Here is a 15,231-nt window from a genome sequence, read left to right on the forward strand (position 1 = left end):
GCCTGGACACCTTCCTGTGTAACCTCATCTGGGTGTTCCTGCTCCATGGGGGGATTGCACTGGATGAGCTTTCCAGGGCCCTTCCAACCCCTGACACTCTGGGATTCTGTAAAACAGCGATTTTTGGTCATTGTGAAGGTGGCTCAAGCACAGGACACACCACAGTGCGACAGGACATAAGTGGCTTTGCTGTGGCACTCAGCTGTAAGGACGATTAATGAGGGAATCTTGTTTTTACAACTTATCTGGCACCTGACCCCAGGGCAGAGAAGGATTGAGACACATCAGACTATGAACCCTTAATGTAAAATAAAGTCTCTTCAAACTAATCCCAGAATGCAAACGTATTACTGTATTTAAAAAGTTAAGCTACTGGGAAGGGCAACCGAAGAGCCAGGAATCCATATTTTGAATGAATCAATAAGGGGAGGGGGTTGTTAGAATTAGATGAATGAGGTAGGTAAACTGAGGCAGGGCTGGGTGGTCTGTCCTCCCTCGTGCAGTAATTTATATTTAATTTCTATTTTTTATAACACTGTATTTACAAAGTATTAATGAGTTTAGTTACAAAACTTCATGTTGCACCTATCAATGAATATAACAAACCCCTCAAATAATTTTTAAGCCTTTTATTTCAATAAAGAAAAGCAGCACTTTCAAAAATTCTTGTGAGCCCTGTGTGCCCCTTCACAAAAACAGCTGTTATTTTAGTATAAACGGACAGACTGAATGAAGATGGGAAAATCTTCACAGCTTAACAGAGAAAGGGCACGGGACACACAGGGACATAATTGCATTTAAATGAAATACTTAGCTGAGGGAGCTCCGGTACAATTGGCACGTCCAGCTCTGCAGGGAGAGGCGATGAATCCCAGTTGCAGTCAGACGCCGTGTGCCCAGGCTACAGGACTCTCAGAAGTAAAGAAGTGCAGGATTTGGCCCTAAAAATAAACAAACCAACAAAATACAAATCAAACAACATGAGATTATTTAGGAAAAAAAAAATAGCAAGATTTGAAGTCGTTGAATTAGCCCCACTGGGAAGCAGCTGGTGGTATTTTTGGGGCACCAAGGTTGTGCTGGGCAGCTGGAGGGGCACAGGGGGGTCGGTCCCAACCAGGGGCTCATGGGGACACAGGCACAATCAGGCACTTAAATAGCGATGTAGCCACCCACAACTGTCATACCAACAATAACAACAACTACCTGGTCGCTTATAACTCATATTAATTTTCCTGCTTGTAAAACTTGTGGGGTTCCAGGCAGTTTCAGTTGTAATGTTGAGATTCAGTGATGCTGCGGTAGATTTTCCTGGAATATTCATATTATTTACTGTTTCCTTCTGCTTACAGAGCTATGAGCATATAAATCCACAGATCACTGCTGCCCATTTTCATTTGCATTTCATTCACATTGCAAATGTTGCATTTCTGTGTAAAACACAGATAAAAGTTTACATAACACTCAGAAATGACTCATTTATTTGAAAATGATGCAAATAAACACTAATTTCCCAGAATTGCAGCGGCGCTGCACGTACTGTCCAGGCAATACCAACTCACCCCAGTTAATGGCTACCGTAAGAAATCTGAGATATAGATCAGTCCACCGCGTAACAGATGATGCTGGTCCAGACAGGTGGCATTTTAAGCACTAGTGGGTAGATTCTAAGATACATAAGAGGAAGGAAAACAATCTTTACATCACGCAGAACAAGTATTTTATCAACTTAGATGAAGAATTATAAGATAGAAATTAGAAACAAAGGAGAGCGGTGTCCTATTTCTCAATCGCCTTTCATTTGGGATAATAACGCAGCCAACTCGTGGGTATGGGGCACCATCTAGAGGAAAGGTTGGGATGATGCAGCAGGGAAATGAAAATATTTAATCTTTAAAAATAACAAAAAACCTAGAGCAGGTCTTGTGTAATATTTAGTAACTGTTGAATTGTTATCTAACAGCTGCTCTCAAGGAAAAGGAACTGGGTAAAGAAATGGAAATGTGGAGATCTCCCTTGCACAACAGGGCGTAGATCTGCACACAGAACCTCTGTGCGCAAGGAAAACCCATGAACAGTCCCGATTTTATTCATTATTTTGCACTTCTTTTTTTTTTTTTTTAATAAATAATCTGTGAGATCAAAATTTAAATTAAGAGGTTGCTGCATTTACAGATCACCTTAAAGTAAACCTTGACTTTTCAATATTTGTATTTGGTTTCAAGTGCACAGCACGAGGCACTAATTCTCAGATTTCTTATAAACAACACTTATTTTTTGTATCAGTTACACAAAACCATGGGTCTCATTTCTAAACCAATTTGTATCCCTGCGCACCATTGAGCTGCATATGAAAGACGAGCAGGATGTGCACAGAAATGTGCATGGAAAACACGAAAAAAAAAGCTGAAAATGCTTAACACGCTCTAGTCTTTAAATCCAAATGGATTCAGACATCCGCATTCCCATCTATATTCACTGGAAAAGAAAGGTGCGGCCCAGGTACAACCCAGCACACCTGCACAATTCCACTCTATTTGTTTTTTAACTTGCAACTGTACTTTTTTGTCTGGTTGCGAAAAACGGCCACTACGATTTCACACTGTGTTGAAGCAGAGGTCAGAAATTTGACTCATCGCAACAGTATAATGACAAATAAAATCAGAGAGAGACACATGCACGTGGTGTTACAAACTGACTATGAGGGAATTCATCTAATTTTGTAGCTTAATTAAACAGGGGTAAATTCTGCTGCCTTGCCTTTACCCCCAACAACAGCGATAGGATGTGCTGGACCAGTTCACAAAGGTACAGGGTACCGGAGACCAAGGTATGAAAAGCACCCTGGGTGCCTCAAAAAGAGGCAAAAACCTGAAAAAAATGGCTTATTGTTAAATGCTGAGAGCTTTCTACAGTACCAGGCTTTTTTTCTGATAATCAACACCCCGCCTGGCCAGGAGCAGTGGCAGGGAACCCCGCAAGATCTGACAAGTTTGGCCACAGCAAAGCGGGACTGGTTCCACAGTGTGTGAACATGCCCTTACCTAAAAGTTCCTACTCCTAAAATCATTCTTATATTTTATTTTATATATATATAAAATTTTATTTTTTTAACAGCAGTATGGAAAGAAACTGTTACAACTCAGCTTCTTCCTTAAAGCATCCCTGCTCCTGAGTCCCTCTGTTGCTCATTAGCAATGACCACGTCAGGATGTTCTTTGCCACTCAGCGTCACCGCTGCTGTTGGCATTTACAGACTTAAGAATTCTGCTTCGGAGAGAGATGAATAAGCACAACCATAAAATCTTGCTTTTTCCTGTCAGCCCCCAGCGTGCTGCTGCTGGGACGCAGAGAGAGACGAGTGATGGAGCCGGGAGATGGGCGGGCGGTGGAGACAGAGCTGCCGGGGAGGGAACGCTCATTACTCACCAGCCGGATGACCCCTTAGGGGAAAACCCAGGAGAAGCGGGTAGAGAATCCATTACAGGCCTTGCAGCAGCCTTACAGGGTAATGAAGCGACTGGGAGGATGTTAACAATGGGAAGCTGAGGCGCCAGGGAGCCAGCAACACGGGAAGACGCTCAGGAGTGGCTCCAGAGCAGTAAACCCATGGCCGGGACTGTGCTGACAGGTTTTGAGCACGACGAACACTCCATTTGGACTTGTCACGAAGGTGGGAAGCTGTAACCTGCAACACACACCTGACTAACAGCTGGGGGATTCCCAACACACTCCATGTTGACACACAAATCCATCCCAACTGTGAGGGCAGCGCCACGTGGAGCAATTCCGAGCGTCGGGCTGCGAGGTTGCGGCTTTATCAGCACTTTAGCGAACAGCATGTGGCAAAGTTTCCAGCCGGAACGGCGCAGAAAGGGCACGGGAGCTGACTTCAGGGGCATCTTCCATCCCAGGCTTTCAAATCAGCTCCTGTGAAAATTCCCATCGGCTCTAAGCGGGCCCTAAAAGAATAATCCTGCCTGTAGCGGTGGTGCAGCTTCACGTGCTGCCACCCCCGGGCTCAAACAAAAAGCAAATCACGAGAGGCTCAGGAAGGCACCAACCAAAAGGTGCCATGGAAACGTGCCACATTCCTGAAGAAATGCATTAGGCAATAACGTAGTGCTAGAACGCAGCAGGACATGGCACTATACGATATTTACAGTGCTGTGTTTTCTCTTCACGTTGAGTTCTATTCAGCTCACATTGGTACGTGCTTACGTGGCACATGATAAAACATCAGACACGCTGTTTTCTTTGCATTCCTGTCACGCATGAAAAGATGAGCTTGCAGTTCTCCGCTCTGGAGCCAGGTGGGAGAAACATTCCCTCTACGGAGAGTGAGAATCCGCAGGCTCTTTCCTCATTGGTGAGGAGCAGTTTTGCACCGCGGGAACAGCAAGAGCGCTGCTACTATCAGAAAACCACGAGAATAGAGCTTTGCAGCTTGGTCAGGCAGCACTTTGCGTCTCTGTGATGAGCTGATCAATGAACCTGTCTTAAAAAGAGTCCAGGAGCTACCACAGTGAGCCTTTTCTTTTAATATTTAAGCTCTCAGCAGTTTGACAACTTCAGAGGATGAAGAGAAAATGAGGTCTGCACATAAACCAGGTAATCCAAGCTCCTGACACAAAATGAAGAACTTCCACAGCTGTATTAAGGCAAATACAAGGGAATTGTGCAAGGCAGCAGAATGTGAAGTACCCGACTCCCTCTCAGAGAGCCACCGGCGCTTGGTCGGGTACCCTAAAGCACCCTGAGAAGAAGCTGCGAGCGGGAAGAACGGAATCCCGCCAGGAACAGCAGGGAGAGCTCTGCCACAGCACTGCACAACGCCTAGTCATGCTGAAAATGAATTTATTCTTAATGTTTCAGCAGCATCAATTCATTATGATTCAGCTCTTGCTATTCAAATCAGGAGGATGAGTTGTCTTTTATTTCCCAGTTATGACAGCGATTGGTACCCTGCCAAGGCCTGGGGAGTTCTAACACCAAATGCCAGGTATTTGTGGTGGTAAAATACAATTTTACACTAAAGAACACTGTCAATTCACTCATCACATTTTAGCAACTTATTGCTGAACTGACATAAATTTCTGGCACTTTCACAGGATGCCTCCTGTGGAAAAAAAAAATTTGTTTCCCTTATTAATAGTGATTGATATTGAACCCTTTTTTCTTTGAACACGTACTGTATCAATCAGATTTTCACTTCCTGGACACTGGGAACAAACAATATTACTCTGGCTCCTAAAGCCGCCCTACGCCCTCTGTTCTGTAACCTTGGCAGGACTCCAGCTCTTGGGTTATAATCCTGACGGTGTGGAGAGGTGAGGACACGCTGGTCAGAGCCCCGTCGTGCAAAATGCACAACAGCTCCTCCAAAAAATGAGACACATCTCGAGTCGCCCAACACCAGACGTCCATACCACATTTTGTCTCGAGCACCTTAGTCTATGTTGACAAAGGAGTAAGCAATCTAATGAACACATATTTTTCTGTATCTCAGTGCATCACCATATAGCTGTTTCATATCTAATAAAGCCTCCTCAGACTTTTTGCTACAGCCAGGACAGGCAGTGAGGGCTGCCAGCTCCAACTCCACCCTTCCACCCACAGTCCACTTCCTGGAGCATTCAGGAAGGCCCATGGGACAACCTCCATCGTTTGGTACATGCTGATGTCCAGCTGACTCACAGAATCACAGATGGTTTGGGTTGAAGGGCCCTTCCCAGCTTCCCAGTGCCTCCCCTGCCATGACAGGGACATCTGCACCAGCTCAGGGTGCTCAGAGCCCCGTCCAGCCTGGCCTGGGATGTCTCAGGGATGGTTCATCCACCACCTCTCTGGGTACCTGGGCCAGGCTCTCACCACCCTCAGGGCAACAATTCCTTCCTCATGTCTGAATCTCCCTCCTTTAGTTTAAAACCATCACCCCTTGTCCTGTCACAACAGGTCCTGCTCGAATGTCTGTCCCCATCTTTCTTATCGGTCCCTTTTAAGTAGAAAAATGCCACAATAAGGTCTCCCCGGAGCTTCTCTTCTCCAGCTGAACCCCCCAGCTCTCTCAGCCTGTCCCCCAGCAGAGCTGCTCCAGCCTCGGATCATTCCTGTGGCTCCTCTGGCCCCTCTCCGGGTCCATGTAGGCCGCCTCGAGGCCCTGCAGCCCCGACGCTGAGGCCGGGCCCCTGGGAGGCCGCGTGGCGCTCCCGGCCCGTCCCGGCGGGAGGACACCAGGCCGGGAGGACACCAGGCCCTGCCGCCGCCACCACTGCCGCCACCACTGCCGCCGCCACCACCGCCCCCGCCAACACCGCCTCCCGGCTCCGTCGAGCGGAAGCGCCGCCCGCCGGGCGGGCACCACCTCCGTGCGTCACAGCCCCGCCCTTCCGGCCAGGCGCTTCCGCCCCGCTCCCCTCCCGGCGCCGCTTCCCTCTCCCTGCGCGAAGCCGCGCACCGCCCCCGTGTGGCCGGCGGCGGCGCTGCACCCCGCTCGGCGGCTGCCTCGGGCCGGGATCTCCATGGGGCGACCGGCGATGCGATGAACCCGGGCGGGAGCCGGACCGGGGCCAGCGCCGCGCACGGACAGCGGGGCTCGTCCATGGGGGCTCGGCCGCAGTGAGAGCGGCGTCTCCCCGGGGCGCCATCCAGCCACCTCCCCTCCCCCTCGGGCCTCCTGAGGAGGATGGCGACGGCGGCCGCCCCGACCCAGCTCGAAGCCGGTGGGTATCGCTGGCGGCGGGGGTTTGCCCTCCGCCCGGCTGGCCGCCCCCGCGTTGTAACCGTGTCCCCTTCTTCCCCTCGTCCCTCCCACAGAGCTCTACTACCTGATCGCCCGGTTCCTGCAGTCCGGACCCTGTAAGAAATCCGCCCAGGTGAGTGGGGAGCCGGGGGCTCCGGCCGGGACGGGACCGGGTCGGGGCCGAGGGAGCCGCTGCGCTGCGGGCGCCGGACTCACGTCCTTTGTGTGTGTGTGTGTGTGTGTCCGTCTCTCCCCAGGTGCTGGTGGAGGAGCTGGAGGAGCACCAGGTACGGCGGCTGCCCCGGCGCGACGCGGGAAGCCCTGGAGGGGTGGGGGCCGGGGGTTGCCCTGCTCTAATCCAGCCCAGCTCCTCCCGAGGCTCCGGGAGACCCTGCGGGTACCCCCGCTGCGGGACCGGGGGGCAGCGGCTGAGGGGCTCCTCCCCGGGGCGGGCTGGCACCGGCGGGGACTCTCCTCGCCCGCCCGGGGAGCGGGGCAGCTCCGGCCGGGGTCTGACGGGCTCCTCCGTCCCTCCTCCCCTTTCCCCGTCTCCCTCCCGCAGCTGATCCCGCGGCGCCTGGACTGGCAGGGCAAGGAGCACCGCCGGAGCTTCGAGGACCTGGTGAGCCAAGTTTCACTCCCGACTTCCCCAACAAGTTCCCCCCTCGCTGCCGCCGCCGCTCCGGGCGCCGCTCCCCGTTCCATCCCCATCCCCCCCCCCCGCCGCCAGCCCGTCCTCCCTCCCGGGGCTGCGGGCTGCGCCCCGCCGAGGCCGCGGCTGCCGCCGGGGTGCGGAGGGAAGGGGAGGCCGGGCCGAGGGGACACCCGGGGCGGCGGGGGCTGTTTGGGACTGACTGACTGACTGACTGCGCCGCGCTATTGTGGGGCCGGGAGGGTTATCTGAGGGCACGTACCGGGGCCCGGCGCGGCGAATGGCGCCGCGTCTTACAAGCCGTAGAACGGCGGGTGGCGATAGAAGGCGGCAGCTGATTGGCTGCGGTGCCGCGGAGGAACTGGCTGGGAGGGTGGGGGGCGCCGGGTCCCCCTTTATCCCCCTCGGCCCCAGCGCCCTGCGCGCCCCCAGCCGCTCCAAGGCCGGGGCGGCTCACCCGCGGCCTGCCGGGCCTCCCCCGCACGGGGACGTCGAGGCGCTTCGGCCAGTTTCTGCCAGCTCGGTGGCAGCTCTCCCCGTGCCCCCACCGCCTCCCGGGGCGGCGGTTTGACAGTTCCCCCCTGCCCTGAGGTGCCGGCGAGCGGGGCTGACAGGGCCGCGGGGCTGACAGGGCCGCAGGGCTCACAGGGCCTCGCCCCCCCGCCGGGGGGGGAGCGTCAGCGTGGCCGAAACACAGTGGGCCGCGGGCACCCGTGGGCCCGAGGAGGCCGCGAGAAGCCGAGTTCCGGGGGCTACGGGCCGGCCTAGCGGGGGATTCCATCGCCACGGGCCCGGCCCCGGGCAGCGCTGCTGCTGTGGGTCGGGGATCCCTGGCTTGTGGCAGCAGCCTGTGCTGAAACCTTGCTGGGGCCTGCTTTCATATTAAAAATACATACATTTTTATGGAATGTAATGTTGAAGCTATTAAATGTGTATGAAATATACAGAGTGGCTGCTTTTGCTGGATATAAACCATGTCAAAAGCTGTCATTGAGGCAGGTCAGCTTCAAGGGGCTGCTTGCGTGGGGGTGGACGTTTTCCCGTTGCGGCGGTGAGATGCGCGAGTTCTTACCAGCCTCTCTGAAAGCAGCAAAACCAAAAAGCTGTTTCCATTTGTTTCTGAAGGGCGCAAAGGGCCTTGTTGCCATTTGTAGGAGCTCTGGGTAATAATGTATGGTGCTGATTTAGCGCTTTGCAGCTGGAATGCTGTAAACTTATTAACAGCTTTTATAATACTGATTGTCACTATTTCGTCACCTGGAAGGAATTGAAAGTACGTCCTTGCCTTTCCTATCTTGCACACTGCAGCGCTGATGTGGGGTTTTGACATGACTGTTGCTCAAACTGCTTTGTAGCTTGCTCAAGAGTTAGTTTTCCACTTTAGCGATGATGTAGAAGTTCAGGTGCGGATGGGAGAGCTCCTTGTGTTGAGAGGAGACATTTGTATCTGCTGGCTTTCCCTTTCCAAAGAGTATTAAGAATTTAAGATGAACATTATGCTTCATCATACCTCTTGTAGATAATTCCGGGGCTGTATATTGAATGAACAGGCACGCACTAGGTGCTGCATTCAATAAATTTTAATGCTGTACGGTCTTGCTAGAGAACCTACAATCTAACTATGGGCTGTTTCAGGTTTAGCTTGTGACTGCAACCGCTACACGAGAGTAATATTAGCAGTATGAGGTCTGATTTCAGACTTACTGATTTTGCTTAATCAGTTACATTAACGTATACATTTTTTCCTTTTGTCCTATGGGGCACAAATAGGAAAACCTTAAAACTTCTTTATTTTTTGTGTGTGTGTTTTAGATGGCATTGTTGAAACCATGTACTTTAGAATTTAGAGAAGAGGAAACTGTTGTAAAGTGAGGCCTGGAATTAATGGGGAATTGCTTCTTACTGTATAGAATTATCAGAATTAAGTATAAGATTTTTTTCCTCTGTCTTAGACTAATCAACAGTAATCAATCCTTTTAGATTGCCTTTTTATATAGTATTATTTAACTGTTTATCATGATTTACAGTAAGGAACAGGACTATAAATGAGTCATTACAGCGGGACGGGTTCACTCTGGGTAGGATGAACTGAGCTTCTCCCTTTTAATCCTCAGACTGAAGGTTTCAGTGTTGGGGATATTGAGGAAAGGCCTTTTTTCCTCTCATTGCGTAGTGTCTGGTGTATTTTGAATTTGGACCTTGGGTTGCATATGATTGTATATTAACCTGGACTGCTCGACGTCAGGGCTAGCCAGATGTCTGCAAGTAATGTTGAGAACAAAGCCAGGGTGGTGAAGAACGCAGATAACGCTGACCTTTGTTTCAACTATCTCAATCGCATAATAAACCAAAATAGATTGGAGATGCTGGCAGTTGGAAATAAAGTATTTTTTTGTACCCATTTCTTCTTTTTGACAACTTACAAAACCTAAATTGAGTTACAGTCCTTGCCTAGTGTTGTGGCTACACTGATCAGCCAGGCTGAGAGAATCGAACTTCAGGAGAGTTTACAAACTTTCTTTCTTTACCCAACATTTTGCTTTGGTAAATCTGACAAAGATATTTCTTGCGTAATTGCTGATGTTTCAGCTTTATTTTCCATTCTCAGTTTGACTGTTCAGGTTAGCATTGGTATTTTTCAGAAAATATGCTGATGCTTTTGCCATTGAGTATGTTGTTATTGCTCTTGAGGCTTTTGGAAATGATAAAGATGTAGCAACCAAATCACCTACTGTGCGGCTTTTATCTGGGGAATGTTTACTCCCACCTCACTTGCACTTTTAGTCAAGATCTGAAAACTCTCTGAGATTTCTTTCTCTTTTTTTTTATTTGAACTTGGTCTTTTACTTTAAATGTCAGGTACCAGAAGGCAGGAGAATAATTTAGTACACACTAATAAGAATCGTATGTAGTGAGCAAACCCATGCAGAGAACCCTGACTTACCTGTGTTTCTGTTCCCTTTGTCTTTTCTGCTTATTTCCACTCTGGAGTACTTCTGATGTGCAGCTTGTGGCTGCCTGTCTAGGGAATTGTCCAGGTGTACTCCAAAGCAGTTTTCGCTTCATTATTGACTGCTGGTGGTCTTGAGACACAAAACTTGTTTGTAAGGGAGGACCCTCGCTCTCCTTGTGAAGGCCTGAAGTGCGTCAAACTTGCACGCACTTAGTGCTCCTATTTTAAATGAACCGTAGCAGCTCAATGTGGGATGAGCTGTTGTAGTCAAGCTGAACCGACTCAGATTATCAGAAAAGTCTCCAGTGGGCTGTTGGTCAAAATTCTCTTCATTTCTGCTAAAGATGACTGGCTCTGCTTTGGTTTTCAAGAACTTTTTGATGGGCTGTCTCTTCTGGCTTAGCCCGTTAGGGTCTTTGTGCCTAAGATATGTTTAATTTCAGAAAAAACAGAAAATCAGTGCAGAATTTGCATCTGTGGACGGCTGTGCTGGTATGGAACAGCTTATGGGATTTGGCTTTCAGTTTCGGCCTTGCCCATCTGCATCGATTTAAAAGGAGCTTTGAGTGCGAGGTGCTGTTATTTATAGACTGTGCCAATCCCAACATTAGCAGCAGAGAGATGTTACGGTTTTGTCACCTCAGGAAAATGTCATCTGGTAGTTCCAACCCCTTCTCTCTGGGGAAACTGAGTGGATAATGGCTTTTTAAATTCCTGTGTTTTTGCACGTTGTTGACAACTTGTATAAGGCCAGGGTCTGAGCTTCCTTTTGCTGAGATTCCATATTTGAGTTCTTGAGTAATTTCCTGCTTGCTCAGCTGTCTTGGTCCTCTCGGTCTCCTCTGCTGCTTTTTGATAAAGTTGTCAATTGATTCGTAATTGATTGTTATTTTGGCAAACGAGAGAAGTGTCGTGCGACTGCCTGGAGGTTCGAAATCTGCTGCTGCTGCACAACTGCCTGCCCGTGGGGACTGGGCACGAAGGAGCCTTCGAAAATCTGCCTGCTTCCTTTCCATCCTGTAGCTCTTGCACCCAATTTACTCTTGTGCTTTGAAGCAACATTTTGCTGCGCTTCCCAAACGAGACATTTCAGAGGTATCTGGTTCCGATCCCCAGGAAAACATCTTATAATAAGTAATAATCACAATGAGTCTTTTTGTTTGTTTGTTGCCTGTTTATTGAAACCTTCCTTGTAGGAAAAATTGTCAGCAGTCATACCAGGGGATTTTATTTGTTTCAGGGATCAAAAAGCTTCTTGCTTGTCTTCTTAGCCGTCTGCAGAGGACCCTTTGCCCAGTAGTCTGTGAGATTACATGGTAAGGCTTCCAACATCAGAAGCATCACCAGGTTTAGGGCTATGACTTTCTCCCTGCCTTGCCTTCACTAATAATTCTTTCCTTGCAGCTGCTTATCACTGCAGCAACTTATTTGCATCCTGGTTCAAGCAGTGGTGGCTGTAGTACCTCCTCCCGTCATTGTTCAAGTGGATTTTTTAAAAGAACAGATTCACTTTACCCGATTCTTGAAAGTTTTTAAATCCCAACACCTGTGTGGTTCCTGTGTTGGAGAGCTCTGCCGTCGTACTGTGGCATTTGAACCTTTTTAAGGTCTTATCTTAAGGCAACAAAACATTTTTCTCTTTATAGTCTATCCCATGGTGCAGGACTTGCTCTCACTTAACACGTTTTCAGCTCTAATGCATTATTTTAACGTGCTCTTTTAAAAGCTCTTGATAAACATATTTTTGGCCTGTATTACTCTTCTCCTTTCTATTTTTCTCATTATTTTCTAAAGTATTTTCTAGTAGTCTAAAAATATTTTCTAATGTATTTGAGGAGTTGATAATGTCCTTGCCATTGTTTAAGTTTGTTGTATGGGGTTTGGGTGAGCATGCAGTAAGAGTTGTGGCTATAACTGATGCAAAGTTTTGCCTTTTTCCTTCTTTTAATTGAAATCTGATTTGGGAGACTTTGTTTTTTTCAGCTGTGCGTTTGCAGCTTTACATTTCAGACAGATATTTAAAATCCGTTTACAGCTATCTCACACAGAGGTAAAAGGAAGGATTTTTGTTTCAAGTTCATTTGGGAACCTGAAAATAGAATTGCTTGCTTTGCTCTGGGCTGCGGTTTAAGCATTTTATCTGGAAGTTATTAAGGAAAACCGTCTCCAGGAGAATTTGCTGCTATTGCTGCCTGTGTAGCTCTTTGATAGGAGCAACAGTGAAAATATTCAGATAAAGTGGCACTTATTTGGGCTGTCCTGGCTTGTAGCAACATAAAAATGTTCAGGGAAAGAAGTGTTGTACGGCCTTTCTGGTGTTGCTGTTTACTCCCTTTACTATTCTTTATAAAACTGTTGCTTAACTTGCAGATCTTGAAGCAACAAAAGCCATTTGTGAGCAGATGCGCTGAGTTAGTCAGGACTGTTTGTGAATAACTTGTGCTCTAGCTCCACAGTGGGATATTTGCTGCCAGGCTTAGTTCAGCACCTCTCTAGACATAAAATAGCAGCGATACTTTGAACCCAACGTGCCGCTGGGTGGAAGGAGAAACGTTGTGCTGCAATACGCTGAGAGAATGGTTTGGACTTTCTGTAAAATTTTATATTTTCAGAGAGAGTGGTATAGTATGTTTTTTTTGCTACCCTAGAAGTAAATTCTAAAATTCTACAGCTTTTGGATTTGTTGCTCTTTTTAATATTTTAATCTTAAGCTTGATAAATGGCTAGAATTGGCAATTGTTGACCAGGGAGCACGTTACCAATTATCAGAGAGGTAAAAAAGAATTTCATACTCAGATTTTGTTAAATTGCAGATTCTCTCTTTGTTTCAGATGCTTTACATACTAAAGGGAGACTAGTGTGGGATCATAAAATATTTTGGAGCATTCACACACTTAAAAGATTTCAGGAATAAGTATGAATGATAGACATGTACAAAAGTTTGGATTATCTTTTTATCTCATCTTCTGTTATATCATGTGATTTACAACGAAAGTCAGTTTGTGCTCACATGCTGAACTTTACTGGCTGTATAAATGGGAAGGTACCAATATAATTTTGGAACTCTATGATTTTGGGGAAAAAAAAAGAATGGCTAGAGAAGACAAGCAGTGCAAGAGAGGGTTCATGGCCCAGGGCTGCTCATTCCTTGGTGCTCACAGTACGAAAAGCCATGGAATGGGACCATGTTAATGCGGTCGTCAGTTTTATCTTTCCTGCAGAATTATGATTCTTCTGGTTCCCTCGAAGGCCTTTAACACGTGGCGACTGGAAGAATGCGTGGAGAAGCCTGTCTGTCTTCTGTAAGAGTTTCCATTCAGATTGGAAGAGATTTGTTTGGGTTTAGTTAAATGGCAATTTGGATGTGTCCTTAGAAAAAGTTTTTTAAAATTTGTGTTAAAATGTGATTTGTGGGCTGGTGTTGCCCGTGGTGCAGGTGATGACACGACACAACACATGACTCACTGCGCTGAGCCCAGTAACGCCACTGCTCTTGCCCAACTGGGATGGACGATTTCCCAACGCCGTGTAGTAATAATCTGTTTGATGACACAGTTCGGTGAGCGATGTTTTGGCAGCAGGGCCGAGTGAAGCACTTACCTTTTCCTGCCATGTAGGAGAGAGGGGTGTGTGCTGTTATTTCTTTACAATGAGCATTGTTCTGGCCCTTTCAGGTCAGCTTTAGCATTAGTTGGCGTTAGTTTGGGCCTTTGTAAAACAAAAGACCCTGTTTTATGACAATCTCTATAATATTGCAACAGATACAAAGGTTGCAAATACTAATACAACTACTTTTTAATCACAGGTAGTTCAGAGCTGAGCAACCTCTTACTGTTGATCTTTAAGAAGGAGATGGGTGTAGCTATATGTTCTGTGTTGAAGGAGCTAAATAAGCTCTGATGTTGAGTTTGTGTTGCCAACTAGGAAATACAGTAGAAGTCAGGCAAGTGCAGGGCATTCTGGATAATGAGGCACAATTTATTTCTGTTTGAACAGGCTGTCGGAAAAACTATTATCTCTCTACAGAAAACAGTCTCTGTCTAAAGGGGAAAAAGAAGAATGTTTTCTCGAGATGACACATTAGGAGTGGAGCCTATACATGTGGATCTTAACACTGCTTATTCCCGGTAGCTAAAAACTAGAGACTGGGTGTTGCTTTTAGGATAATATTTAGGGTTTTTAGGCTTTAGCACATGCGCTTTTTACAATAATATGAGTGTTTGGCAAGGGTGTTTCAGCTAAGTGAGAAACACTCTATGTGCGAAGAATGAAGTGAAGACTAAAGGAGGTCCCCAGGCTATACTTTATTTGATCAGATTTCTGCACTGGGAACTCGGAGTTTCAGGGATTTTTGTTTGTTGTTGAGGGATATCCGAAATTACAGCTGCAGCTACTACCACCTGGAGTTTATAATCCAACTTTTTCGAGTCTCTGTCTCACTTGAAAACACACCTTTGGTATAATTAATTTTTAGGAGTTTTAGACTTTATTTCAGTAACTTTATTTAACTTCAACGCTTGAATATGAACCAAACAAAGCAACAGCAGGAGCAAGAATAAAGCAACATGCCAACATGTGTGTTATTTCTGTGTTTAGGTGGCTGTCAATGCACACATCCCTCCGGATTATCTCCTTAGGATCTGTGAGAGACTTGGGCCCCTTCTAGACAAGGAAATCCCGCAGAGCGTCCTGGGCGTGCAGACTTTGCTTGGTGTCGGGCGCCAGTCTCTATTAAGGGCAGCAAAAGGTAAGATTCTCAATTTATGATTGATTGATTTTTATTTTAATGACTAAATACCCTTTTGTTCCAATTCATGTTGGGGTATCTGTGTGTGTTTGCGTGACCCTTGGTTATCTCCTACTCTGGCCAGCTTTCTTGTTGCA

The 15,231-nt window shown here is 47.4% G+C and overlaps 1 protein-coding gene across 1 annotated transcript in view; it reads left to right on the forward strand.

Moving 5' to 3' along the window:
- Positions 1-6,542: 6,542 nt before the first annotated feature.
- Positions 6,543-15,231, forward strand: part of BRWD3 (bromodomain and WD repeat domain containing 3) — a gene marked incomplete at its 3' end in the record, with an annotated part of 49,294 nt that continues 40,605 nt past the window's right edge. Inside the window, 5 exon segments of the mRNA XM_080352752.1 lie at positions 6,543-6,722; positions 6,817-6,923; positions 6,925-7,029; positions 7,305-7,364; positions 14,944-15,094. Coding sequence (XP_080208878.1) covers positions 6,686-6,722; positions 6,817-6,923; positions 6,925-7,029; positions 7,305-7,364; positions 14,944-15,094 — 460 coding nt within the window. The 5' untranslated portion in view covers positions 6,543-6,685.

This window comes from Nesoenas mayeri, assembly GCF_963082525.1.
Source record: "Nesoenas mayeri genome assembly, chromosome: 13".
Lineage (NCBI taxonomy): Eukaryota > Metazoa > Chordata > Aves > Columbiformes > Columbidae > Nesoenas > Nesoenas mayeri.